The sequence below is a fragment of the Chanodichthys erythropterus genome, chromosome 15 (assembly GCF_024489055.1).
Source record: "Chanodichthys erythropterus isolate Z2021 chromosome 15, ASM2448905v1, whole genome shotgun sequence".
NCBI lineage: Eukaryota > Metazoa > Chordata > Actinopteri > Cypriniformes > Xenocyprididae > Chanodichthys > Chanodichthys erythropterus.
Window position 1 is genome coordinate 3,684,877 of NC_090235.1, and position 15,899 is coordinate 3,700,775.

The window sequence follows — 15,899 nt, forward strand, 5'->3', positions numbered from 1 at the left end:
TCTTCTGCTATGCATTTTTTACCATTTGATTATAACACAACCATATGATCAGCTGGGAAGCACAGACTGATGTTCATGTGACTAAACTTCCTTGGAAAACACTTTCTGCTTCTCGCTCTAAGTTCCAGACGCTTACATACGCTTACCCACACAATTACACACGGGTCCAGTCAGCTGTTTGGAGCCTGATCTGAACCCATATACACACAAGGAAGGAGCTTGTGAGAGGACAGACCACGGGCACTATCTTAAAGCAGCATGACTGTTTGTTTTTAACTCTGTCAGCCTTTGGGAATTAATTATTTACCAGTGAGTGGGAACAATTTGGACATAGGCTTCAAAGACTATTTAATTACACCAAGTTGATTACGTGGGAAGAAAAAGTAACCCTTACAAAAAGTACCATGGTGTTACTACGGTTTTGTGGGTGTAGTAGAACATTTTCCTTGATTTAACAAAAACTTTCAAAATGCTTTCCACTATTTGTCAGATTGTATGGACTGTAAACCTTTTAGCTTTTGAGGTTTTTACATTTTAAAAAATTTCAGACAAGACTTTGCCAAGCCAACATAAATGTCCTGACAATCTTTAAGTTATTATTTGTAGTGAAACCTGTGCAGCGAATATAAATGAAGTAATCATAAAACACCATGGTATAGTGAAGTTCCATCTTATTTAGTGGTACCACCACAGTACAGGGGTTTGTGTGTGTGTGTGTGTGTGTGTGTGTGTGTGTGTGTGTGTGTGTGTGTGTGTGTGTGTGTGTGTGTGTGTGTGTGTGTGTGTGTGTGTGTGTGTGTGTGTGTGTGTGTGTGTGTGTGTGTGTGTGTGTGTGTGTGTGTGTGTGTGCACGGCGTGTATGTACAATGATTATTAGCTGAAAAGTAAACAGTCTGGCAGAATCATCTCGTCGTCTGGCCTGTTTCCTCCTGCCATTATCTTTAACTCTCAGATGTCCCCTCTGTTTTCTTTGTATCTCTCAGTTGCTTTTTTTCCCCCACCACTCTCTTTATAAGCTAGTACTCTTTCTCTATTCTGCGCCACTTTTTATTTAAGTCTTAGAAGATAAACTTTGTGCATTACACATTACAGAGTTCCTTTCTTACCAGAATTACATAAAATACATTTCATCAGATGGAAAATACCCAGAGAATGCAGATGGACACATGTGCTTGGAGTATTACAGTATTTTTTTTTACTGGCAGTCATTTTTACAGCAACTGTGTCCCCCCCCTAACTGTCGACCATTTTCTGGGCTGTTTACTCCAACTTTTTGGGAGGCTCATAGTCACAGAGGGGCCCACAGGGTGGAGCACAGGGCATTTTTTAGGGTTATAAAGCCTTTGCACTGATTTGGCAATCCCACCACAAGAGAAAACATCTGTGAGACATGTGTCAGCGAGAGCCCCTCCCACACCTCCACTCACAGAGTGGAATCTGAGTTATTTTGAAATGGAAAAATGAATGAGAAATAAGGGAATGCAATATTAGATAAGGTTATCTAGTGTTATTATTGATTAATGAGTATGTGTGAAAAATGAAAAACAATCTGACTTTTGAATGATATATATATATAAATTATATATATATATATATATATATATATATATATATATAATATTTATTTATTTATGTATTTGTTTTTTTAATTTTTTTATTCAGCAAAACAAGCATTCAACTGATCATCTAAAGTGAAAGTAAAGACATGTATAATGTATGAAATGCATAATTTTTCACAGTTATAATGAAATACAAGATTTGTATTTCAAATAAATGCTGAACTTTCTATTCATCAAAGAATCTTGAAAAAGTTTATTGCATTTCAACATTGATAATAATTAAGAAATATTTCTTGAGCAGCAAATCGGCATATTAGAATGATTTCTGAAGGATCATGTGATAGTGAAGACTGGACTAATGATGCTGAAAATTCACTGGAATAAATGATGTTTAAAAATAGATTAAAAATATAAAGTTGTAGTATAATATATTATATATATATATATATATATATATATATATATATTATATATATATATATATATATATATATATATTTATTATTAAACCAAACCAAGGCCCTTGTTGCAAGTACATTCAAAATGCAACAAGAACAAAATAAATTGATAAAAATCATCCATTTTATGTATTTTAAATCGTTTTTCCCCACATTTTTTACTAACTAAACAAGAAAAATGTATTGTTTAAATATTAAAATATTTAAGCAAGTTTAAACATTTAAATTATTATATATTGGCCTGTATAAAATCACAAACATATCATGATTGTTCAATATGTCACGCATGTTTGTGAGAGACAGACTTTTTTGTTTTTGTTTAACTCCTCCCTAAACTCTATGATTGATGCTGCATCTCACTTAGACAAAATTAGAAATACACTCATGAATACAAATGTGCACACACACACATTCACCTTAAGGCATCACATTGTGTTGTGTGACACAGTCTGTGCTGAATGACAGGCCTCGTGAGCTTCAGCCTCCAGAACCTGGTCATTATCTCTGCAGACACACACACACACACACATACAGTCCTCACTAGAACTCCTACTGTCATATACACACACAGAAAACCACATTTTCTCGTCTGCCGCAGAAAGCAGTGCCTCCTCTATAGAGTGGTAACCCACAGCAACGCTCCCTCTCTCTCTCTTTCATTCTCTCTCTCTTTCTATCCATCTATTTCAGTGTGGAGTCATGGCCACAGCTAACACCCACTATCATTGTAACTACCAGCTTCAGTGTAATGCAAATTGTGATACAAAATGCGCATAACACATAGATGAGCTCTGTTTCTTAGACAGCATAAAAGGTTAGATCAATCTATGACGAAGGAACTTTTTAACTCTTAGATCAGGAGACCTACAAATCTTGATTTGTTTAATTATCAACTATGTCTTGGATGTTTCTTCCAAAGTAGGATCAAATTAATCAAGTTAATTCTTGGCACAAACTATAAAATGAATGTCTATAGCATCCCTGACTTAATTTGGCTTTTGAAGAATTTGATTAGAAATATTTCAGTTCATATTGATTTTGCAGACTTTGTGACTTTTGAGTTTGAGACCGTTTGAAACTTCTAGATCTCTTCGGCCATGTACACACTGCAGCTAAATTTGATGCTCAGTTTACCATTTTTGTGCCTAATTCTGTTCTGCACATGTTCAGTAAAACATAAATCTTCTGAGATAAATGAATGATGAATAACAAGATCAGCCTATTTGATCTGCAGTCGGTGTACTCGTTGAACCGGCACTGATTATGAAGTGGCATCTCGCTTATTAGCATTTGTTAGCATAGCTTGCAGCAGATCACATCAGCAGTATCCAGGCACAGAGGCAGCCCTCTAATACTCAGTGAAGAGAAGAGTATTCATCATTATTGATTCGGTCAGGAGTGCTGCAGGGGCTGAAATCCGACTGCTAATAAACTGGTCCCATGCCACAGATTTGTTATTACCAACACAAGGAAGAAAGATTGTGTGCATGAAATTAAAGAAATCGTGAGTAAGAGGGAGAACAAGTGTTGAAACACTTATGTGGAAGTCCGCCCACAGTGCAATCTGTCCTTCCTTGGAGACACAGTGAACCAAAGAGAGAGAAGGACTGAGAGAGAGAGAGAATGGTGGTTCACTATTTAAAGTTGAAGAGCTGGTGGATTTCACAGAAAGAGCCGCCATATACTCATTTTCTACTGTAATAGTGATGGTGACTGGTGGAGGGGATGGCTTTCTGAGAGACAAACAATGACGTAACTGACTGTTTTACTACAGTCGCACCAAACAAGGTTTTTGTTTGAGTCCTACTATTTACTATCAAGTAATTTAATAAAACATACAAGTATATAGTGGGATATATTAGGCAGCAAGTGAACATTTTGTCCAAGCAGGAAAAAAGGGCAAGCGTAAGGATTTGAGCGAGTTTGACAAGAGACAAATTGTGGGCATGTTTTCGTTTACATCACGTGGATGCCCAGGTGCCTGTGCGTCGCTTACCTGGGGAACACATGGCACCAGGATGCACTATGGGAAGAAGGCAAGCCGGCGGAGGCAGTGTGATGCTTTGGGCAATGTTCTGCTGGGAAACCTTGGGTCCTGCCATCCATGTGGATGTTACTTTGACACATACCACCTACCTAAGCATTGTTGCAGACCATGTACACCCTTTCTTGGAAACAGTATTCCCTGGTGGCTGTGGCCTCTTTCAGCAGGATAATGCACCCTACCATAAAGCAAAAATGGTTCAGGAATGGTTTGAGGAGCACAACAATGAGTTTGATGTGTTGACTTGGCCTCCAAATTCCCCAGATCCAATCCAATCAAGCATCTGTGGGATGTGCTGAACAAACAAGTCCGATCCATGGAGGCCCCACCTTGCAACTTAAAGGATCTGCTGCTAACATGTTGGTGCCAGATACCACAGCACACCTTCAGGGCTCGAGTGGAGTCCATGCCTCGACAGGTCAGGGCTGTTTTGGCAGCAAAAGGGGCACCAACATGATATTAGGAAGGTGGTCATTATAATGTTATGCCTGATTGGTGTATTTATTTATATATATATATATATATATATATATTACACACACACACATACGCTGGAGTATTTGTGTATTCACTAGGGGTCAAAGGTTTGAAATAATTAAGACTTTTAATGTCTTTTAAAAGAAGTCTCTGCATTTAGAAGATATATATATATATATATATATATATATATATATATATATATATATATTATATACATATTCTAATATTCTAATATGCTGATTTGTGGCTCAAGAAAAATGTCTTATTATTCTCAATGTTGAAATCTGCCTCATATTTTTGTTGAACCTGTGATACACTACCATTTAAAAGTTTGAGGTAAGTAAAATTATTAATTTTATTCAACAAGGATGCATTAAATTGATTCAAGTGACAGTTAAGACATGTCTTATACATTTCTATTTCAAATAACTTCTGGAGTTTTTTTATTCATCAAAGAATCCTGAAAAAAAAAAAATTATATTATATTTTTAAAAAATTAAGACCGGAGTAATGGCTGCTGAAAATTCAGCTTTGCCATCTCAGAAATAAATCTTCGCTTTAAATTTTATTCTCCAACTCCCAATCTCTGCTCGTATAACTCTGGTCCTTCATTTGTTCCACAACCAGATTATGTAGACCAGATTATGTAAGTCTGAGCTACAGTCAGTATTGTTTGACGAATCCAAAATGACTAGATGGGACTGTACATCTGTTGAAAGATTTGACCTGCTTTAATCTTGCTTTAATCTGCTGAGAGATTTAAACCATGCAACATATTTAAAAAAGAACAAAGAAAACACAGGAGCAGCCAGTCTCTTGCACGCTTGTATGAATGTGCCTATATAAACTGAAAACCTTGCCGCCCACTGTAAACTTTCCAGGCTCCCCTCATAACCCAGCCAAAGTCTAAATACACTGTTGGCATGGCGACAGATGTGGCCAAAGCAGAAAAAAAGAATCTCCCCTCCTCTCCCCTCGGCTCTGTTCCCAAAAGAAAACGTCCACCATTTTCTGCTTTTACACAGAGGTAATCACTGCAGAGGTGCGTGCAGAGCCACTAAAATACTGCAGCATTTAGAAATGGATATATGATTTCAAAGTTATAGGTTGCAACTAAATGTCAATTTGCATAATAAATTAACTCTAATTCTGTGTATCTCGTTTCATTTTCATTTAAGCTGGTATGATTTTACTCATGGGTGCTTTTTGCCGGCATACGCAGACCACAATGTTTCCGAACATTAGTGTTAGTTCCTTCTAGATCTCTCTGAGAAATGCTGAATAGGTGTTGGTGCTAAAGTTGACGTCATTGTTTGAAAGAGTTCAGCCACAGGGTTTGAGAGTCTCCATTGCTGTTGTTTATAGCAGCAGCATTACATCATGGTAGCATTTGACTATTGTACTTAATAGACAGTAGTTTTTTATTATTATTATTATTTTACATATGATATCAGATAAGCATTATGAATACATTTTATAATATGTAATATGCCTTCAGTATGCTTTCAGAAAGGTAACACAGATGTCATTTTTACAGTTTGACATTACAGGACTTGTGCTTAAGGGGTTTGGCTTTAATATATTTTTCTGGATGAATGTAACAAACATTTAGAAAGAGAGAGAGACGTTTACTTCTTGAATTGAATAAAAAAGTAATATTTTTAGTTTAGAAATATTTACAATATGCTCTTTTTCTATTAACCATGTTTTAAATTAACCATGTGCAATTATTATTATGTTATGCTCATATAAGCGTTATAGAATTACAGTGAGAGTGTTTTAATAAGGGTAGAGGCGGTCTGGGATAGTCATTTTGCGCTTCCTGAACGAGGCAACACCGTTTCACTGAAGGGGAGGAGAGAAAGAGCGAAAGAGAGAGATTGAGAGTGAGGGAGGGAGAGGAACAACGTATTTCTCTCAAAGTTATAGCGCTGCGCTGCTCTGTCAATGTCTTCTGCTTATTAAAACGCTGCTATTACACATACACGGAACCTTAAGGAACTTTTATATCTTAATTAATGGGATATACATGTGATTTTGCCGTAAGAGGATTCGTTTTTCTTTGTGGTAAAGACGTTTAAAATATCGCAATGTCTCGAGTAGCGGATCTGTCGAAACTTCGCCAGGAAAGGATGAGAGAGATCAGTCAGCGGGTAAGTACAGCGACGCGTGTTTTAACCAGCTTATCGCAAGAATTAAAACAATTCTGACGCTGTGTTTGAATTGTCCACTTAATATTTGTTCGTCGTGGTTCATAAGGGATTATAGAAATATTAGGTTTTGAAAAGTATGCTTTAAGTCAGTTCATTTCAGTTCAATCCAACTTTATTTTTATTTTCATAATACACTACTTCAGAAAAACAGTGTGTTTGTGACAATAAAAATGCGTCAGTTATTAACCTAGAGGTTGGATATAAACGTAGGCAAGGAAATACAGTCATTTGCACTTAAATTGCTGCTATCCTCTTCCTTATCGTTATAGAATGAGGGTTAAAGGGCCAGACGGACTAAAATGTTAATGTTGCTGTTGTTTGACAGTGAATAATGCTTTCCAGGACTGTAAGTTTATGGCTTTCATGCAGTGTGATGTCATCTTTGGTATGATTCAAAAGCAGCACAGAAGCTGCATATACCAGGTACATTACACAGGAATTACAGTTGTTGAAAGTAATGTTATGAAATTAATGTCTTCATTGTGAGATATAGAAACATGCATATGAAATTAAACATGAGCAATTATAAAGTTTAAGGCTGTTCTGATGCTGCATTTCAGCAAAGCAGTGTCACTGTGGTCTTTAATGAGGGTTGAGGTGGATCAGAGCTGCATACTTTAATGTGGCATTTCATATTTACACAGAATTTGGAGCCAGCACAGAGCCTGCTCAGAGCAGTTTTAACTCTGCTGTGTAAAGACACCTTGATTAAGAGGTTGTATGCTTGTTTTTGGCACTGTATATGCACCTTTTTTTGTCCAGTTATTAGCTTCAGTATGAGTTTGAGTTGTGTAGGTGTTACTGAGTGGGAATGTTGAACAACAGACTGTGTGTGTGCGTTCAAGAGAAAGAGCCAAAAGAGAGGTTGCCATAGAAATCGCACTCAGTTAAAGCATCAATTCCAGGTTCAGGTCCGAAGGCAAGATTTTTTTAAATAGCGAGATGCTTTTTTGCTTACACACATGCACACAACATCTCACCACCTCTTCTTCTATTAAATGGTGATGTCCAAGGTTAGACATGAGTTTGAGCAATTTAAATGTAAGCGAGAGCAGCTGCTAAGTTGCCAAGCCCTTGTATTTACCCTGTTCTGCAGAGATAAATTGATATAATCGTCTGATCTTGGTCAATTTTTGGCCATTACTAATGCCCACTTTGGAGGAGCGTTGACAACCTGCTACATTTAAACAGTACCACAATTCATGAAATTGTAAAAATACCAAAATGGGAATTATATCGGCATTGGCTATTGAAAGAATGGATATCGGTCGACTGCTACGGTCCTGGTCGCTGTAGTGTAAATTGCTTTCGTATGAAAATGTTTGCAAAGAATGTCAATGTCAACTAATCAGTCATGGTTCCCCATAGGCCAGCTATATCCAGGCCATCAGGCCACAGCAGGCTGAACTAAATCTGGAGCTGGGACTATTCAAACTGGAGCACCAACGTTAAGTCCTGCCAATCTCAGCCTATTTCCTTGACGGGAGATGACGCCAAACTTTAGACAAGCTCGCTGAACCTAGACAACAATGTGCTCGGGGCACATAGCACTCATGTTTTTGTACAGAAAGTTTGATTCAATGTCAACTTTTAAGTGAATTATGACCACCGAGGTTGTTTTCATTTTGCAGGCACAGCGACTTTTCATTAGCCTGACATTATTTTTTATAAACACAGACTTGGAAATGTTGGCTGCTCCTAGTTTGTGCCTCTGTAGTTTGTAATATGTGGAGTCATACTCAAGTTTAGTTGTAAAACAGTGTCACTTTTTCAAACCCCACCCTGGCCACATGCTTTGTTCTCAGATTTAGCATAAACTATTGCAACTTCCCAAATCTGCAGAGATGACCGCACATACACGTACCAAACAATGCCGAGGCATCCTGGAAGTTCTGGTTATGGACAAACTAGGTAAATTTAGATTTTGTAATTTAATAGCAATATCCTACAGGTATTTGGACAGCTACAAACTAATACACTAAGCGGTTTTTATAAAACATTATCTGTTGCTTACTTCCAACACATGTCCGTGTTCCTATGGCAACCTTTACTCATGCCTCCTGCAGATTAGAAAGAGGAAGTGCTCTCTCATTATTTCCTGCTTTGCATGTCAACAGAGAGGCCGATTATTAGAATAAGCAGACTTATTCTGGACCTTAGCGTCCAGAATAAGTCTGCTTATTGGACCTTAGCATCTCTATTTTCAGAGGTGAAAAAATATGAGACATCTTATAAAAATTATAAAATATAAAAGTCATTTAAAAAGGGATACAGACCTTCTAGACATTAGATATGGTTATTGTTCAGCTGAATCTTTATTCTGAAATATCTTAAGATTTCTGTTCACATTTCATGTCTGGATGTTTATTTTTATCTTTCCTTCATTTTCCAGTTAACTCATCATAAATATGTATAAAAGAGGAAGATTTTCAGCTTGGGCCAAGTAGAGCTTCTAGTAAAATGCTGACTAGCATATTTACCAACACCAGTGGTCAAAGCTTTTAGAATCGAGAACAATGACTCCAGAAGTACACAGCTTAGTTTACAGAGTTGCACTGTTAATTGTGCAAAATGGATGCCTGGACTTATTCAGTTTACCTCATTTAAAGCTGCAGTGTCTTTTCGAATTATAAATGCTATATAATTACTCTGGAGCCAATGGAAAATGATTTAATGACAATGCTGATTGGTCGATGGCACCACAAGAACATACACAGTCTTAAATTCTAGCAAATATCCTGTCAGCGAATGAGCTGTGACGTCTAAGGCAGCAGACAGGAAAATATAAATTGTAAATATTTAATAATAATATGGAGGATGTTTTGCTAGTTACCGCTCTAAGTGTAAAATGGCTTAGATGGTTTGCTGAAAATAGTCTAGTCAGCAGAGTGAGCAAAGATGGCAGCTTGTATAGCTTTCTCCAGGTATTATATACCTTTTTGGTTCTAAAACAAACTAAAATGAGTAAAAAATATTTTTCTGTAATTGAAATAAAGCTGAAATAAAATATTTGAATGGAAAAACATATAAAATTAAAAATGTTGCCATGGCAAATAAATTAGATACATATAAGTTGAAGTACTTAAATTACTAAAACTGAAATAAAAAATAAATTAAAGCCAAATAAAAAAAATACTAAAACTTAAAAAATTAAAATGAAAACTAAAAATATTAAAATCAATGCTAACATAAAATATTATGCATGTGCATAATATCACTGTTTTCACAAATTCACATGCACTTTGAAACCCGTTTTCAAAAGTTTGCATTTTCAGGGCCCCAAATGAACGGATAAAACGCATAAACGGTTTCCCGTTTTTGGTTGAAAACTGTCAACGGCCCCATAGATTTTTTTTTAAAAAGACTTTCCACTAACATGCAATACCTGTCTCCACTAGTAAGCTCAACCCACATCAGTTAGCCTATTAGTAGATTGTCAAAAAAAGACCCTGAGAGGGTCAAAGAGAGGACAAAATTATATGAAAAAAAAAATGAAAAAAAAAAAATGATCAAACTAGGCATGCCCATAACAAAGACAAACAAATAGACGAAGTTACTGTATCAGAAATGAGATCCATTGTTTGCTTAACCCACATGAGTGAATTTTTATAGTGGAGAGCCGATGGGCTTCATTTGTCTTTCCCCTGAAGGCTGATAAGTAAAGATTAGCTTTTTCAATGAAAAACAGTTCACAGGCATGAATGTGCTTGTATGTGTTTTCGTGATGAAATCTTTTACCAAGGAATACAGACCTTCTAGACATTCAATATGGCCATTGTTTGGCTTATTTCTTCCGAAATTGTGTTGCAAGTTCTCTTTTGAGTTCCCTGTTTGTGAACTCGGTCTGTACCAGTTCGGTAGTTGAATCGGTTACACAATAGAAACTGAGCTGCAATAGCGTCATCATTGTCTTTTTTGTGAGTGTTGATTGTTTGATTGTCCTGTGACCAGCTCAAAGTTTTGTTGTTTTTTTTGTTTTTTTTTACAAGACAATGATTCTAGGCTAATTTTACTCTGGTGGAGATTATTTAAATGTATCGTACACATATATTATGATACCATGCATGATTAATTTATTCTGAGTTTTTGTGTTCTGATTAGAATAAGGAGAAGGAGCGCATGAGGGAGCGGGAGAGAGAAGCCAGGGAGCGAGAGGCTCGCTACAGTAATGGCCACCTCTTCAACTCTCTCACCGTGTCTGGAACCACACTCTGCTCAGCCTGCAACAAGAGCATCACCGCTAAGGAGGCCCTCAGTTGCCCGAGTGAGTCACACAGACACACACATATACATCGCACTCAAAACCCACCAACTTTACTAGTAAAAATATTTAAAAATAATGGATTGCAGATAAATACAACGTTTTGTAGTTGTAGATGACATTTTGTAAACTCAATTTTAATCATTTCTGTGGAAAATATTAGTGGTGTTTGTTGTTCAACTCAATAATTGAATGTTCTGTATGGTTGCCTGGGTGTTGCTAGAGCGACATGAGTTGACATGTTGCCATGTAGTTGCTAGGATGTTCTTGGTGGTTTTAGCATGTTGCTATGTAGTTACTAGGGTGTTCTGGGTTGTTTTAGCATGTTTCTATGCTGTTGCTAGGGTGTTGATATGTCTGGCACAAATCTAAAGGCTCAGATATACTCACGGCGAACAAACCCTTCTTTTTCGTTCTTTATTTGGGGTAAAAAGAAGTTTGAAATGCGTGAGCAGTGGTATATTGTTATTGAACATCCCATACTCCACCCATACTGCTGAGAGCAGCGTTTAGATAAATATGTAAATATGTGCTGCATGCTTTCCTCCAAATAACAAAATAAACACAAAACAAAAATAACAGTGGTGAGAAAAAAGCAGTTAATAAAGCATGTGATCATAGCGACGTGGATATGTTTGCACCAGCTCTGCAATTCAGCACTCCATAAAGCCGTGTCACGTTTATTTATATAGCACTTTATACAATCGATTGCTTTAAAGCAAGCAGTTTTACAGTATTAACCAAAAAAAAACAGTGACCGTGTTGCTTTCAATTCGAATTACAACTTCATTTTCTACTATAAAGTAGCTCTCCAGTGTGTTCGTGTTTTTACTGGCATCTGACCTCGACTGACTGAACAGAAGAAATGATTTGGAGAAGATTTCCATGTCAAAGAAGGCGGAGCCTCATAGCAGACCTACCTGTTACGTAATTGACACAGACCAAACTTCGTTTTGGCCTGGATTTGTTCAAAATGGTGTCACACCAGTTCGTTCTTAAATTTAACTTGAAGTGATGAGTATCTGGGCCTTAAGGAGACGACTCACAAGTCTCTTGGATATTCTGGTTTCTTTCCCTTCTTGAATGCAAATCTTTTGGATATTTTCTTTAATTTTGTCATTTAAACACTAAACAGCATACCTTTTCCAGTCAAGTCGATGGAATATTCTGGATGGTTGTCAGGGTGTTGCTAGGGCGACGTGAGTTTATTTAACCTGTTTTGTATGTGGTTACTAAGATGTTTTGGATGGTTTCAACATGTTGCTTTGCATTTGCTAGGGTTTTGCCAGTCAATCCTCAAGCATCTATGATATTAAGGATTCCGTTCTCTCTTCAACGCCAATCTATTGGATATGTTTATTCATTTTATCATCAAGACAAAAGTAATAGCATACCTCTCCCAAACAAGGGTATGTTTATTCATCACACTGATAGGATGGTTTTTGCAATGCAGTTGCTAGGATGTTCTGGGTAGTTTTTGCATATTTCTATGCTGTTGATAGTTCTGAAGTGTAAAAAGCCAGTTACCAAGTTTATAGGATATTCTAGTTTTTGACCCTCAAATGCATTTCTATTGGATTTTTCCCTAATTCTATCATCAAAATGCTTAGAACAGCATACAGAAGAAGTAGATGTTTGTTCAGTAACACGATAGGATGTTGTGGATGGTTACCAGGGTGATGCTATGCATTTGCTAAGGTGTTCTGGGTGGTTTTAGCATGTTGATATGCAGTTACTAAAGACCCTGATACAATTCGAGTGAAATCAAAGAATCTGGCGGAAACGAAGTTCATTTCTGGAGTTCGAAACAACTTGCCAAAGTGAACTTCCCAGAAAAGTTCGCCCTGGCAGGTAAACACCTTCGAACTACCATTAGTGCATGGCGATTACGTAATAGGTAGGTGTGCTCTGAGGCTCTGCATTCTTTGATGTGAAAATCTTCCCCAGTTCATTTCTTCTGTTCAGTCCCTCGAGGATGGACGTTTGCGCTTAAACTCACCGGAGAGCCACTTTATAGTTGAAAATGAAGTTGTAATTCTAATTGAAAGAGACAGTGACACTGTTTTTTCCAGGTTTAATTCTGTAAAGCTGCTTTTAAACAATATATTGGAATAATCCTGACATGTCTTGACTGGAATGCCGAATTGCAGAGCTTGTGTAAACATTCACATAGCTATGATCAGATCCTTTCTTAAAGGGTTGGTTCACCCAAAAATGAAAAAAATGTATCCCATAATTTACTCAACCTCAAGCCATCCTAGGTGTATATGACTTTCTTCTTTCAGTCAAACACAATCAGAGCTATATTATATTAACATTATAAAGCTGGGAAGAGCCAGAATATTTTTAATATAACTCAGATTGTGAATTATATACACCTAGGATGGCTTGAGGGTGAGTAAATTATAGGATGATTTTCATTTTTGGGTGTACTAACCCTTTAACTACTGTTTTCTCATAACTGTCATTTTTGTTGTGTGTTTATTTTGTTGTTGAAAGGAAAGTATGCAGCACATATTAACAAATTAATCTAAACCGCACAGCATATGGTATGTTGGCTAACAGTATACCGCTGCTTACGTATTTTGAACTTTTTACCCCAAAGCGAAGAAAGAAAAACAACTATATCAGGGCCTTTAGATGTACTGGGTGACTTAATTATGTTGCTATGCGGTTGCTAGGATGTTGACAGACCTGGTGCAAGTCTAAAGAGCCGATTTCCAAGTCTCTATGATAATCTAGTTTCTTTTCCTTCAAAACAAATATATCTGATTATTTTTCAATACTTTCATCATCCACCTGATGAAATTCTTATCAAAACAAGTCAAAGCACTTAACAGCTTACCTCTTCCAAACAAGCCAATTGATTGAATGTATATTTCATGCAGGTCAGACACATGAATTATTCATTAACTTTGTACTGATGTTTAATACTTGTCATTAAGGGTTGTTCAGATTCCTAACCGTAAGTATGATAAGTGGTAATTGTGATTAGACACTAATGATTATGAGTACAGTATAAAAGCATTACCATTCTTAATGTTTGCTTGCGTCCTCTGTTGATGAAAACCCCAAGAATAAAAGTTTCTGACGAAATACTAGGAGGAGCTTATTTGTGATCCTGCCAATCACAGCGCAGAGGCTATAAAAACAGCTGCTTACCTCAGTTTTTCCGATGATTTTTCCTGCTTTCTTCCCCCATCTCAACTCCCCCGCTTTTTTTCCATGATTGTCTCCAGGACTTTGAGCTCAAGACGAACATCATGTATAAGCCTCTTTATTACTTACAAGCCACACCTGTCTACTCACATCCCTCTTTGACATTACATCTATGTGCAGTCCTGAACTGCTGTTTTGAGTCTTATTATGTGGTGAAGTGGAGAGTAGGTGGAATATTTTTAGTGGCTGGTCTACTGCGGCATGCCAAGATAACACACACACACACACACATCTTAAAGTTGGAGGTCTGGATAGTTTGTTCTACAGAGAGAGCCCTGCGATGGAAAGTGTTTTCACCACATCCATGTTATATAATATATATATATATATATATAAAATATGTGTGTGTGTGTGTATTAAAATTCATGATGAAATGCACAAATGCCATTTCACCACAGTTATCCACACACATACCAGAACATGAACATGACGTGTAGCTAAGTACAGTGTCCCATACTCGGAATTTGTGCTCTGCATTTCCACCATCCAGACTACACACGTGGTAGTATGTTTTTAAGGGGGAAGTACTTCATTTTTATTACGCGCTATATATATATGTATATATATATATATATATATATGTATATATATACACTAGGGGTTGACTAGTTGAATCTAATGCTCTGCTGTGACACTTTAAAGGTGCCTTAGAACTTTGTTTTACAAGATGTAATATAAGTCTAAGGTGTCCCCTGAATGTGTCTGTGAAGTTTCAGCTCAAAATACCCCATAGATTTTTTTTTATTCATTTTTTTAACTGCCTGTTTTGGGGCATAATTAGAAATGGGCCGATTCAGGGTGTGTGGCCCTTTAACTCTCATGCTCCACACCCCCAAGATCTCGCGCTTGCCTTAAACAACATTAGAAAAAAGTTCACACAGCTAATATAACCCTCAAAATGGATCTTTATAAAGTGTTTGTCATGCAGCATGTCTAATCGCATAAGTACAGTGTTTATTTTGATGTTTACATTTGATTCTGAATGAATTTGAGGCTGTGCTCCGTGGCTAACGGCTAATGCTACACTGTTGGAGAGATTTATAAAGAATGAAGTTGTGTTTATGAATTATACAGACTGCAAGTGTTTAAAAATTAAAATAGCGACGGTTCTTGTCTCAGTGAATACAGTAAGAAAGATGGTAACTTTAACCACATTTAACAGTACATTAGCAACATGCTAACGAAACATTTAGAAAGACAATTTACAAATATCACTAAAAATATGATGATATCATGAATCATGTCAGTTATTATTGCTCCATCTGCTCCATTTGCTATTGTTCTTGCTTGCTTACCTAGTCTGTTGATTCAGCTGTGCACATCCAGACATTAATACTGGCTGCCCTTGTGTAATGCCTCAATCATGGACTGGCATATGCAAATATTGGGGGGCGTACACCCCGACTTTTATGTAACAGTTGGTGTTATGTTGAGAGTCGCCTGTTCTTCTGAGGTCTTTTAAACAAATGAGATTTATATAAGAAGGAGAAAAATCAAGAAGGAGGAAAGTTTGAGACTCACTGTATGTCGTTTCCATGTAATGAACTCTTGTTATTTAACTATGCCGACGTAAATTCAATTTTTGAATCTAGGGCACCTTTAAGCTTGATGTCAACTAGTCGCTGATCATGCGATTTTGACACTAATGACATAGCTGCCTGGCAG

The 15,899-nt window shown here is 36.9% G+C and overlaps 1 protein-coding gene across 3 annotated transcripts in view; it reads left to right on the plus strand.

Moving 5' to 3' along the window:
* arhgef2a (Rho guanine nucleotide exchange factor (GEF) 2a) overlaps window positions 1-15,899 on the plus strand; it is a 69,968-nt gene that overhangs the window by 21,707 nt on the left and 32,362 nt on the right. For 2 of the 3 annotated variants that reach the window (XM_067411368.1, XM_067411369.1), the window contains one exon: window positions 10,856-11,018. In XM_067411368.1, the coding sequence (XP_067267469.1) occupies window positions 10,856-11,018 (163 nt within the window). Of the gene's footprint in view, window positions 1-6,395; window positions 6,695-10,855; window positions 11,019-15,899 lie in introns of those variants that run through there. The other variant, XM_067411370.1, reaches the window with a different exon arrangement.